This window comes from Arachis ipaensis, chromosome B6, assembly GCF_059453495.1.
Source record: "Arachis ipaensis isolate K30076 ecotype BB chromosome B6, ASM5945349v1, whole genome shotgun sequence".
NCBI lineage: Eukaryota > Viridiplantae > Streptophyta > Magnoliopsida > Fabales > Fabaceae > Arachis > Arachis ipaensis.
Window position 1 is genome coordinate 146,376,932 of NC_142441.1, and position 14,155 is coordinate 146,391,086.

Consider the following 14,155-nt stretch of genomic DNA (forward strand, 5'->3'; position numbering starts at 1 on the left):
TAATTAAAATGAATATAATTAAAATGTTTAAAAATATTTTCGATTGATAATTAGTTTAATAATGCATTAAATATTAATTTTATATAATTATAATAAAGATATTTTCCTAAATTAGTATAATTATGCACTATTCTTTAAAATAATTAAAAATATTTTTGATTAATAATTGGTAAGTAGTTTAATAATGCATTAAATATTAATTTTATATAATTATAATAAAGATATTTTCCTAAATTAGTATAATTATACATTATTCATTAAATGCATTCATTTTGGAGGGAAAATGGATTCACGAGAAAATGACACCTCACTTTCATTAGTTGGGGGAAAACCCAGTTTTAGTATATTAAGTAGATAATAATTATTTTTAATTAATGTAATATTACATATACTTATAATTAAATTTTCGGCATATGAAAATTAAATTCTACCTATTAATCAGCCTTATAAAGTTATAATGGAACAATAGCCAACTAACTTGAGCCAAAAGCCTGATATTTCACGAGTCATGATAATAAAAAAAATTGAAAAATATTATATATAATATAACATTCTGTATATTTTTGAAGTATTTTTTATTTGTAATAATTGAAATCATTGATAAGAAGTGGGAAAAAATAAAAAATTTATCTTATATATCATAAAAAATATATAAAAGAAATGTATATAAAAATGATATAAATGTTATTTTTAAAAAAAATTTAAGTAACTTTTTCCCATTAATCGTCTATGTGTTTTACTATTTTATATAAATCAAACTGAGTGATATTTAAATTTGTTTCTAACAATTGTGTATATAATAAATTAATTTCTAACTACAAAAATTAATAAATTGGTTCTTGATTTTTTAAAATATTAGGCAAATTAATATTGGATAAAATAAAAAAATAAATGTATCCTCAACATTTATTAAAAAGTGATAAATTAGTCTTTAATTATTTAAGAAAATATAATTCAAGATTAAATTTTTTATATTTTAAATAATAATAAACTAATTTTTTAATATATTTTATTAAAAATTAATTTATCAGATATTCTAAAAAATAATGAATATTTTTAATAGGGACTAATTTGTTTGATATGGAAAATTTTTTTGGTTGTTCTTTATTGGATACAAAATTCGTTACCCGCTAATATGGGGTTTTACTCTCTTGTTTTTATATATATCAATCACATTTAAGTATTTTCAACATAATTTTAGCTGCTTATTTAATAAAAATACTTTTATTTAAAGATAGAATGTTGGTCAATGAATTATTATATGTATAAAGTGATATTTGAACTCCTAAGTCTTAATACAATGACATTTTTTTTTATCGAAGATAAGGAGACTCGAACCCACGATATTTAAGTATGGAGAGATTATGGGTGTTGTTCTTGCTGAGATTGGCCGGTGTATAACTCGTCCGCCGGTGAATACTTGTAAGCTCTCCGTCAAAATGAGGTATACGTCGGCAAAGAGAGAACAAGGGGGTGGGTACCTGCAAAAGATACTCCGAAGCATTACCACACGCTTCTTTTAGAGAAATAGAGTCTCTTAAGCTGTTCAAATCCCTACCTATGGCGGAGGAGACCTCAAGTAACGTAACCGGGCCAACTTTCAAAACAGCATATTCTGTAAGAAGGCCCTCTTCATTGGCATTCTCCGACTTAGAATCTAATTCATACCCGGCAATCTACGATCTACCTTTCCGGACCAACCCCCGGCAATTTCCTAAAAGTCTTTTCCCGTTTTTGGGGGGAGCAGTCAAAGAATGAAATGAAACCCAAACAAATGAATAACCCAAAAGAAAAAATGGAAATCGTCAAAAGAATAAGCGACATGGTTAAATCTTATTGGCAACGCTCAAGTCAGTAAGTGTTTAAGAGGTATATAATAATTCTATGAATATAGAATATAATAATTCTATGAATATAGAATGTAAGACATGAAATATAAGTTATCATGTGTTGTGTGTAATAATTCTATGAATATAGAATGTAAGACATGATATAGAACTTATCATGTTGCCCTCCGATATTAGATATAGAAGGTTCCTTTTATAGGCATAGAATTGATGAATAGAATTGATGTTATGACCGTTTGGTCATTAAGATAGAAATGATGGTCATTAAGTCGGTAATGAAGGTGTCAGTTACAAGCAAAAGAATGAATGATAGTTAACGCCGAGTTATAACTCATAATGCATAATAAAGACTGAGTTATAAGGTGACGGATCAGGTGTGTTTGGCAAAGGTGTTGGTGAAGAAAGAAGTGCGTTTGAGCTTTTTGAAAGTTTCACTTTTATGTTTGGTAATTTTTTTTCTTTCTAAAAGCAGAAACGATTCTGCCTCTGAACCCACGTTGAGAAGAAGCTAAAATTTGTAGCTTCTGTATTTTACGTTCATAGCTGCTGATTACCTTTAGAAAATTAGGTGAAAATTTTTTTTCTTTTTTACCAACCTTACTCTTCATTTTCTTCTATAAAAAGGATACCAATAACTATAAACTTCACAGTAGTTCTCTATAGTTCTTTTTACTTTTTCATAGTTCTTCCTTCCATTTTTTTTTATCAAAATGGTTTAGATTTGTTTCAATTACTAGTAAATTGAATATTTTAATTTTTTTTATTATTTTTAGTACTCATTTTCATATTTTAATTTTTAGTGTTACGATTTCTGATGTTATGTTTTTATATGAGTTTTTTTTATCATTTCCTATATTATTTTTTATATGTATATTTTTTATGAATTTTTTTTATTTTTGTTTGACTTAGTTTATATGATTTTTTATTTATTTTATTGTATTTCTTTTATTCATATGACAAATATTGTTATTTTTTTTATTTTTTGTAGTGCTATAATTTTTCAGGTATTTTATTAATTTTTATGATTTTTTTATTATTTTTTATTCATATGAATTCTTTTTTTCTATCTTTTACTACATTGTATTTATGTTGTGTATGAAATTTTTTTATTTATTTTATTCATATGAATTTTATTTAATTTTTATTGTATTTTTTGTTCATATGATATATGTTGTTGGTTGTATGAAATTTTTATTATTTTTTATCTGTATCATTTTTTTCTATTCTTTGATGTACTCTATCTTTGTTTTATATTAATTTTCTTTATTTTTTATTTTGACTTTGTAAAATTTGTAATTGTAATTATTATATACTACATTTATTATCAAAATTTTGTATAATATAAACTATGATCCTATAAGAAAGAATAAAATAAATAAAAAATTAATTATAAGTAACAATAGATCCATAAATAATGAAAATTTATAATCCAAAATAATACTAAATTAAAGAGTACGGGTAATATTAGAAAAATTATAGAATATTTTTTTTGTTTAACATTATAAAATTTATAGTACTCTCTTTCATATTTTTTATTGTATTTATTTATTTATATTATTTTTGTTAGGTTCTGTTTTTACATGTATATAAAAAAAAATTAAATTGATGTCTCTTTTAGTAATTTTTCATCTAAAAGTGATTTTGAGTAGTATAATCCAAACAACATTTATTTTGCTATCATCAATTTTGATATAAATATTGCCAAACATAAATCACGTTAACCCAAACTTACTTTTCATCAAAATCAATTTTATAAAATCAATTACTCACATTTGCAAACTGAAATCCAAACACACATTTAGTGGTAGGAGAAACGAGTTATTTTGGGTTGGGTCACTTTGGAGGAAGATGAGAAATCGGAGGAAGTTAGCGTCCGTGGCAGTGGTTGCGGCGGCGGGAAGGAGGAGGAGGGTGAAAATCGTGATGAGGTAAAGAAGGTTGCGTGCGGTGGGAAGTTGTTTCTCTTCCATGTGTGCGACTTTCAAGATGGTTGGCAAATGCGTTGGAAAAGAAGAAGCACATTTAAATTTCTTGAAAGTTTCAATTTTTAGTTTGGCAAATTTTTTTTCCATAAACGCAGAAATGATTTTGCATTCAAAATCACGTTTATAGGAAGCAACAATTTTGAGATTCTGCGTTTCATCAACGGGCTTTTAGACCATCTTCAGTAGGGAACTCATCTCAGTTCCTATTTATGGTCCACCTGTCATAAAAAGTAACTCCACATCAGCTTTTGCGTCATAAACGGTAAATAGGAACTCAAAACATCTCTCTCTTCTCCATTATGAGGAACTAACTTTAGTCCCTGTTGTGGTCTCACTTAATTAATTAATTAAAATACTTAAAATTAATGTAATTGATTTTTTTAATAATATTATTTAAATTTATAAATTTAAAAATAATTCACTATTAAAAGATATTAATATTAAATAAATTCATATATAATAATAACTCACAATATATAATTCGAGATTATACTAATTTATAGTTTTGTGTTTACAATTGCTAATTTTAATAATATCGTTAGCATTTTAAATTTTAAAAATAAAAATAACTAACTCAACTAAGAATTATTTTGTAAGGTGTAAAAATTAAATTTATTTTTTAATGTAAGTAAATTTAATTAATTATAATTTAATATAATAATATAAATAATATTCAATATTAATTATGATATAAATAATTAATATAAATCATTAATTAAATAAAAATTTAATTATTTAATCTAATTAATTATTTTTTAAATAATTAATATAAATTATTAATTAAATAAAAATATAATTATTTAATATAATTTTTATTATAATTATTAATAATTTAATTATTAATTCATTATTTAATATAATTATTTAATTATTTCAGATTTTATATTATTATTTTTTAAAATAATTTGCCAAATGGCAAATTATTATTGGTTAACTTGAGTCCCTGTTTAGAGGGACTCCCTCACCTTGAGACCCGTGCGGGAACTCATTCCTTCTCTCCTCCAATGATTAGAGTTCCTATGTGTCAGAAAAAAGTGAAAGAGGAACTCACCATTGTAGGTGCTCTTAGCCACTATCACTCAATCTTTATTTACTTTTTACCATCTTTATCCTTTATGCATATTATTGTATTATTTATAGAATTCTTATTATTTCTGGCTATATGAACTCTCTTTTTGTATTATTTATTATTTTTACTTTTATAATATGATTTATTGATTCTATTAGGTAAAATAAATTAAACAAAAAATTAATCGTAAATAATAATAATAATAAAAAATTATAGCATACTAAAAAGGAGTACTAAGAGTACTAAAAATATACTATATAAAAAACATCATCAAAATTTGTTTAATTTATTTTAATTACTGTGCCAGGTGAATATTTAATTTTTTATTATTTTTAGTACTCCCTAAAATTTATATTTTGTTAGTTTTAATTAAAAATATATTTTGCCAATTTTTATATGCTATTTAGATAATTTTTTATCTAAAATTTATTATTTTTAGTACTCCCTAAAATTTATATTTTGTTAGTTTTAATTAAAAATATATCTAAAATTTGTATATAAAATTTTTTATTTTTAATTTTTAATTATTTTAGTAATTTTTTATCTAAAAGTAATTTTTAAGTAGCATTTTAGTGGTAGGAGAGACGAGTTATTTTGGGTTGGGTTGCTTTGGAGGAGGATGAGAAATTGGAGAAAGTTAGCGTCGGTGGCAGTGGTTGCAGCGGCGGGGAAGAGGAGGAGGGTGAAAAGGGTGGTGAGGTAAAGAAGGCTGTTTGCGGTGAAAAGTTGTTTCTCTTCCATACGTGCCACTTTTAGCCACCATCACTCGACCTTTATTTACTTTTTATCAATTTTATTCTTTATGCATATTATTGTATTATTCATAGAATTCTTATTATTTCTATCTATATCAAAATTTTTTTTGTATTATTTATTATTTTTACTTTTATAATATAATTTATTGATTCCATTAGATAAAATAAATTAAACAAAAAATTAATCGTAAATAATAATAATAATAAAAAATTATAGCATACTAAAAAAGAGTACTGTAAGAGTACTAAAAATATACTATATAAAAAACATCATCAAAATTTGTTTAATTTATTTTAATTACTGTGCCAGGTGAATATTTAATTTTTTATTATTTTTAGTACTCCCTAAAATTTATATTTTGTTAGTTTTAATTAAAAATATATTTTGCTAATTTTTATATGCTATTTAGATAATTTTTTATCTAAAATTTATTATTTTTAGTACTCCCTAAAATTTATATTTTGTTAGTTTTAATTAAAAATATATCTAAAATTTGTATATAAAATTTTTTATTTTTAATTTTTAATTATTTTAATAATTTTTTATCTAAAAGTAATTTTTAAGTAGCATTTTAGTGGTAGGAGAGACGAGTTATTTTGGGTTGGGTTGCTTTGGAGGAGGATGAGAAATCGGAGAAAGTTAGCGTCGGTGGCAGTGGTTGCAGCGGCGGGGAAGAGGAGGAGGGTGAAAAGGGTGGTGAGGTAAAGAAGGCTGTGTGCGGTGGAAAGTTGTTTCTCTTCCATACGTCCCACTTTTAGCCACCATCACTCAACCTTTATTTACTTTTTATCAATTTTATTCTTTATGCATATTATTGTATTATTCATAGAATTCTTATTATTTCTATCTATATCAAATTTTTTTTGTATTATTTATTATTTTTACTTTTATAATATAATTTATTGATTCCATTAGGTAAAATAAATTAAACAAAAAATTAATCGTAAATAATAATAATAATAAAAAATTATAGCATACTAAAAAAGAGTACTATAAGAGTACTAAAAATATACTATATAAAAAACATCATCAAAATTTGTTTAATTTATTTCAATTACTGTGTCGGGTGAATATTTAATTTTTTATTATTTTTAGTACTCTCTAAAATTTATATTTTGTTAATTTTAATTAAAAATATATTTTGCCAATTTTTATGTTATTTTTATTTTAGTATGTAAATACTAATTAATAAAATCTATTCAAATATCTAAATTAAAATGGTAAGATAATATACAAAAATAATTTAAGTTAATGTTTATTTTAGTAATTTTTTATCTAAATGTAATTTTGAGTAGTGTAATCCAAACAACATTTATTCTATGATAATCTATTTTGATATAAAGATTGTCAAACATAAATCACGTTAACGCAAACTTACTTTTCATCAAAATCAAATTTGCAAAATCATTTTTATACAAACTCCCATTTATAAACTATAATCCAAACACACAAATAAATATCATTTGAGTTATAGCTAGTTAACGTACTCAATGACACTTACGGATGAATAAGTTAATTATTCCACTAACTCAAATTAGTAAAAATATTAATAGGCTTCGTTTTATGTTCGGCTTGAGCCCTGAAGCCTTTTTTTTCCGTTTTTGGCACGGCGTCTTAAGGCTTATTTAAATAAAGGGCTAGTGTTTGTGACCTGGCCCAACTATCTTTCTGGTCAACAGCTGCCTTAAAAATTCAATTCAGTCCAAAAACAAAAAATAAAAAATAAATTCAGCCCGAAGCTTTATGTATCATTTTGTTGTTTAAAAAGAATGTATTTTTAGTTTTTTACATCAAAAAGATTAGATATGACAATGCTGGAAAAGATATATAAATTATAATATATATAAAATTAGTATGAAATATAATGCTTAAGGTAAAAAAATATATTAATATTTTTGGAGTGAATTATTTTGGATTAATATTTACACCAAAAGTACTCAAAAAAATTAGTGTAAACATATTAAAATTCACTTAATAGTATATTGTTATGGACCTTTCATTTTTATGCATATAAAAGTTTAGAAAATTTAAGGCCTTTCTTTTTTTAATGAATGTTAACTCACAAAGGCCTAAAAGTAGTGACCACAAGTCTCAAGACTACACAAAATTAATCACCAACTCAAGTTTATATATATATAACTATGTTAAGTATACACTAAAATCAGCTATTAATATAAGATAAATATTAAAATATAAATATATATTAAAAATAAATTAAATAATATATATATTTATACACAAATACATTAGTGATTAATTTTGATGTACAAATAGTATTTTTGATATATATATATATATATATGAAGTACATAATATGCACTTACTTACACTTCATTATGTATAACTGCATAAGAAATTTAATCATCATGCATGTACTAAATCACTACTTCTTCTCTCTTTTGGCGGAAAATTAAAGTACAATACATTCCATGCATTTCACAAATTAAATTATGATACACAATCATCTTTTACAACAAAACTCCCTAATTTTATTAGGAAAAATAGAGAAAAACAACAATAATTAAGGTTGCTAACCGAGGCAAACAGGCTTGCCTAATTATTACAAATTTACAATAAGTAAGGAAACATGTCACTGGCCATACATGCATTCCCTACGCATACATTACCCAAACACAAGCAAAACAAGCACTGTAATGGACAAAAAACATTAACAATTAAATAAAATGGATGAACTAACACAATAAACTTGAAAAAGGTTTAATTTCTATACATATAATAGTGTCAAACTTTTATATTTTGCTATTTAATCAGGTGTCGTCATATAAATAAAAATAATGTATTCTTTTTTAGAGTCAATGGATGTACTCTTCTAACAAAAAAATTTATGATTGGTCAAAGAAAATCTAGTTTTATTTATATGACAACACCGTATTAAACGACAATATAACAAAGCTCGACAAAATAAATTGCATAGAAATTTGACTAATTACTTAAAGGTAAAGACTCGCGTGTGCAGTTGTCTTCATGTGAATATAATAGTTAAAAACTGTTAGATATAATTTAACAGATTTAACTAAATTATTATCTAACAGTTTTCTATTATCAACTTCACATACATGAAGACAACTGCATGCGAGTTTCTCCTTACTTGAATTATAACATTTTATGTTAACATTGGAAGCCAGGAGGAATTGACTTTTGACAAGCACTAAGGATCCAGCTTAGAGCAACAGGGACATCTAAGTTGTTGCCAAGAACATTGGCCTTAATAGCAGTGCACAAACAAAGTGCTGCTTCCAAATCAACCAAGCCTTCAAGTAATGCACAACATTTGCTTGAAACTGGAGAACCAACAACAACGTTACCAAGTCCTAAGACATCAGCACAAACCCCTAGTTTCAATGTGTCTTTGGGGCATTTCTCTTGTGGTGGTGGTGGTGGTGGTGTCGGAGTTGGGCATGGTTTTGGTGGTGGCGTGCATGATCCACATGCATTGGTCAATAAAGGTGTTGAAAGGAGAGACAGCACAAGAATTGTGGCAGAAAGCTTGCTGATGGTGTTGAAAGCCATGGCTTATAGCAAAAAGAAAATGCTTAGGAAAATATATTAAAAAAGGTATGATGTAATAACAAATTAGTGTGTTATGAAGTTGATAAATAGGGTGGTACATACTACCAATTTATAAAAGCAAAAAAAAAATTTGTGAGGATGCATCATCACATGGAAATCTGATTGAGTGATTGGTGTTGTTTTTCCAGCTGGATTTCTTTTGTATGCTTCTGAATTGATCAATGGAATGAGAGCTATTGTTTATTTATTTATTTATTATTTTGTTTTGTTTTAAATCTTCTGTGGATGTTAATTCACTAAGTTATACTAGTGGCCTTTAGATATTTTTCTTTGATTTGATTTTCACTCTTCTTCAACTTTGGTCTAAGTTTTTAGTATTACAAATTTACTTACTGAGTTTTGTTTAATTTATTTAGCCTATTAGTATAACTTATTATAAAAGAGAAAAATTCAAAGAGCCAGCAAAATTTCAAATTTTTAACTAATATTTGACCGACTAATAATTAATTTATTGTGAACCTAAGTTCTATTAGTCAGTGACTAATAGGTTGTTGCACTTGTATGCATAAGACGGATTCAAATTCTCAACACTTGTTTAAGCGGACAAGTGAACAAATCACTCGACTAATCCAAGTTAATTTTTTAGTTTAGTAATCTAATAATATATTTTTAGCCTATATTTTTAAATATTAATGACTAACTATTTACCAAAAATAATAAATTCTACTGATTTTTTAACATTTATAAATTTTATCATTATAAAATTTGGATTCACAGGGCATATATATATCATGCATCTTTTTGTTGCTAAATACTATTGATATATTAGTACTACTTAATATATAGTTTAAAAAAAATTAAGTTAGATTAGTTTAGTGGTTAGTTCAATAGTCTATTTAAATAAGTATTTAGGGTTTGAATCCTATTTTATATATGCATGCAACACAATTCATTAACTAGTAATAAATCTTTAAATAAAACTCAGATTTGTAGTGAATTAATCATTGACTTATCATACCAAATGTTATAATTTTTGACTTATCATACCAAATGTTATAATTTTTGGGGTGATGCAATTTTTTGTAGCATCCTCTGGAATAATATAACGTGATATATTAAAGAAGTTAGCAAAAAGAAAAGATGAAATTAGATGATTTTTACAAATATCTATTATATGATCAATGTTAAATGTATTTTACTATTTAAAATAAAACTAATGACTTGATATTATATGTTTTTTTCAAATTATATTAATAACATAATTTTTTAATTACCATTTCATAAAATGTCATATGCATGTGTTTTTTAAGATTAAATTAATATCACATTTTAAAAATTATTAGAATAAATATTATTTTGATTCTCAACGTTTGGACTAAATCTTAATTTGTTTTCTAATCTTTTAAATATTTTATTTTAATTTTAAAAATTTTAAATATTTTATTTCAATTTCAAAAATTTCAAATGGGTTTAATATAAGTAAGTCCATTATTACATTTGACACGAACAATTCACATATTGAAGAACCATAATATTTTATTTCGGTTTGGAAATATAATTAACCCACTAGCTATCACCATTGTAAAACTTTTTTTTATAGAACGTTTATGATTGATTGTTAGGATTTAGAATTTTTTAAAAGAAGCAAATAAAAAAAAAAGTGTTATAAATAGGTTTTGATTACATTTCTCTAACATACAAAAGAATAGATGACTTAACTAATAATAACGTTATAATATTCATATCACTTACTTGTTAACTATTCGTGTCAAAATTTTAATGTTAGAAACTGAATTAAAATTTGGTAATAACAATAAGGAACATATATATCACTTGTATTTTTTTCAGATCAAACTGCTACTTTAATTTATTCTAAAATTAATAATGTTGGCTTACACTCTTAGAGTTCTGCAAATTTAGAAGTAACCAGATGTTTAAATAGATAAAGAACTCAATCTAATGGTCGAAATTAAGATAGATTTGGTGTTAAAATAAACAATATATTAAATAAATTTAAGAATAGTAAACTTAAATGAGTCTATATCCCAATATCGACTAAAAAGGTTTGTTATCCAAAAACTAACATTCTTATACTTTTATCCATATTTTTATTTTTTATTTTTGGTAGATATTTACCAATGTATTTAAAAATGCTGGTCGTTTTCGCTAGTACAACGGTAAAAAAACATTTGTGGAGTAGTTTGAAGCTCCATTTTGTAACACAAAAATGTTCTTTGTTTTCTTGTGTAGCCATGAAAAGGACAGTTTTGACTTTTATGCATTGTGAGAAGATAGTAAGTAATAAAAATAAAGCCAGAAAGTAGTCCATTCTTTTTTCTCATATTTAGATTTGGAAAAATATTTTCAGAATGTAATTAATACGAGAATTTTAAATGATCTACATAGGTATATATATATTGAAGAGGAGCAAGATAATGCATATATATGTCTGGTATCACATATAGAATATTTGTGCTAAATTTCGATATAAATAATAATTGGCATCATTAAAAACCCGATCAAATAGGTTTTTTATATATATTTTAAAGGTAATTATTATGTTTCGATATATATAATGTATTAATAAATTTTAAATTAATATTAAGTTATATAAAAATGATTTATCACCTATAAAACTTCAATTTAACATTTATTTTTAATAAAAAAATCTAAATTTTTAAAAGATATATTTGTAACTAAATTAGATGGTTTTTAAAAGAATAAATAATACATCGCGAGAATAATCTTCTGTCCGCACGCCAAAATTATATTGAAAATGTTTGGTAACAAAAAAAAATCAGTCAAAAACAGTCATAACTTGCTTTATTTAACATTTATTAATTATAACAATAATTAATAAATGCTAAATAAAGCAAGTTCTGGCTGTTTTTTTATCTTCCTAACATTACCCCATCTATTATTGGAATCAATAACTCCTAACTACATAAATAAATGACGTAATGAAATACTAATTACAAACGAGTGAAATATATATATATATATATATATATATAGATAATCATTTCAATAAAACTTAAAATATAATTGTTTATATTTTAATTTGGACGCATTCTCCAAATTAACTAATGATGATATTGGAAGGTGTCAACAAGAAATACAAGAATGCAATCCTTGAAAAATATTTCTATATTTTTAGGGGAATGAATTAAACTTTTTGAGAAATAAATTATTTATTTATTTAAAAAAAATAAATATCACACTAAATGATTAGAAATATTTCTTTTCTAATTCTATGTCTATATTTGGAAGTAAATAAACATGGACGTACACTTCATTGAAAGAATACACAACAGAGTTCTACTCACAATTTTAAGATTGACTTGGAATCTTGTAAAATTTAATATAAACATAATAATACAACAAATTTAATAATCCATGTACTAAATAATCAATGCTTCTTCTCTTTCTCTCTAGACAAAAACAAGTACGAATAAATTCCATACATTTCACAAATTAAGTATGATACACAATCATAATATAAAATAAAATTTCCCTGATTTTATCAGAGAAAATAGAAAAAAAAAAAAAAACTAAGGTTGCTAACTGAAGCAAACATGCTTGCTTGATTATTACAATAATTAAGAAAACATGTCAAGCACAGTACATGGATTTTCCACACATTATCCAAACATAAACAAAAACAAGCACTACAATTTAAAAGAAAAATTAATTGAGAAACTAACAAGATTTAACTTCTATACATTTATCAAAGTGAAATTTTTTATATTGCTATTTAATAGGGTGCCATCATATAAATAAAAAATAACGAATTCTTTTTTATGGAGATAGTGGATGTACATGCACTAATCAAACCAAAAATTCAAGACCGGTCAAAGAAAATGAATATTTGTCAAAAAGAAAACCTAATTTCATTTATATGATAGCACCACCTAATTAAACGACAATATAAAAAAGTTCAACAAAATAAAGTGCACAGAAATTAAAATAATTACTCAAATTATAATATTATATCTCAGTGAACATTCACATGCAGTTCTCAACTAGTAGTTTCGCACGAAGATAACTGCACGTGAGTTTTCAACTCGTATCTCAACACTGGAAGCCAGGAGGAAGTGATTTTTGACAAGCACTGAGGAGCAAGCTGAGAGTGAGAGGGATATCTAAGTTGATGCCAAGAACATTGGCTTTAATAGCGGTGCACAAACAAAGTGCTGCTTCCAAATCAACCAAGCCTTCAAGCAATGCACAACACTTGCTTGAAGCAGGGGAACCAACAATAACGTTAACAAGACCTAAGACATCAGCACAAACCCCTAATTTCAATGTGTCTTTGGGGCATTTCGCTTTTGGTGGCGGCGGCGGAGTTGGTGCCTTGCATGATCCACATGCATTGGTTAATAAAGGTGTTGAAAGGAGTGACACAACAAGAATTGTGGCAAAAAGCTTGGTAGTGTTTAAAGCCATGGCTATAGCAAAAGAAAATACTTAGGAAAATATGTATAATTTAATTAAGTGTGGTATGAATACTACCAATTTATAAAGGCAAAAGAATTGTGTGTGAGAATGTATCATCACATGGAAATATGATTGAGTGTGAGTGGTGATGTTTTTCCAGTTGGATTTTTTTTGTATGCTTCTGAATTGATCAATATAGAGACAAAGTTATTACTATTTTATTTTATTTTATTTTTTTCATCTTTTTGTGGATGCTAATTCACTAAGTTATACTAGTGGGCTTTAGATATTTTTCTTTCATTTGGGTTTCACTCTTCTTCAACTTTGGTCTAAATTTTTAATTAATATTTCAAAAAATTAATTAATTACTTTATTTAGTTTATTTAGCCGATAAGTATACTCTTGATTTATTTTCAACTAGACATACATATATACAAGATTTAAGGGTTTAAATTACTTATTTTATTTTTTTTACAAGATAATCAATTATGTAGATAAACATACGCGCATTTGTATGAAAATCGTGAATT

The 14,155-nt window shown here is 24.9% G+C and overlaps 2 protein-coding genes across 2 annotated transcripts; both read right to left on the reverse strand.

The window, feature by feature from the left end:
• Positions 1-8,067: 8,067 nt before the first annotated feature.
• LOC107605374 (putative lipid-binding protein At4g00165) lies at positions 8,068-9,279 on the reverse strand. The gene has a single exon (XM_016307248.3). The coding sequence runs from the start codon at positions 9,186-9,188 to the stop codon at positions 8,787-8,789; it is 402 nt and encodes a 133-aa protein (XP_016162734.1). The 5' UTR covers positions 9,189-9,279; the 3' UTR covers positions 8,068-8,786.
• A 3,355-nt stretch (positions 9,280-12,634) lies between these two features.
• Positions 12,635-13,687, reverse strand: LOC107605375 (14 kDa proline-rich protein DC2.15). The gene has a single exon (XM_016307249.3). It carries the CDS (start codon positions 13,632-13,634, stop codon positions 13,260-13,262), a length of 375 nt encoding a protein of 124 aa, XP_016162735.1. The 5' UTR covers positions 13,635-13,687; the 3' UTR covers positions 12,635-13,259.
• Positions 13,688-14,155: the final 468 nt, after the last annotated feature.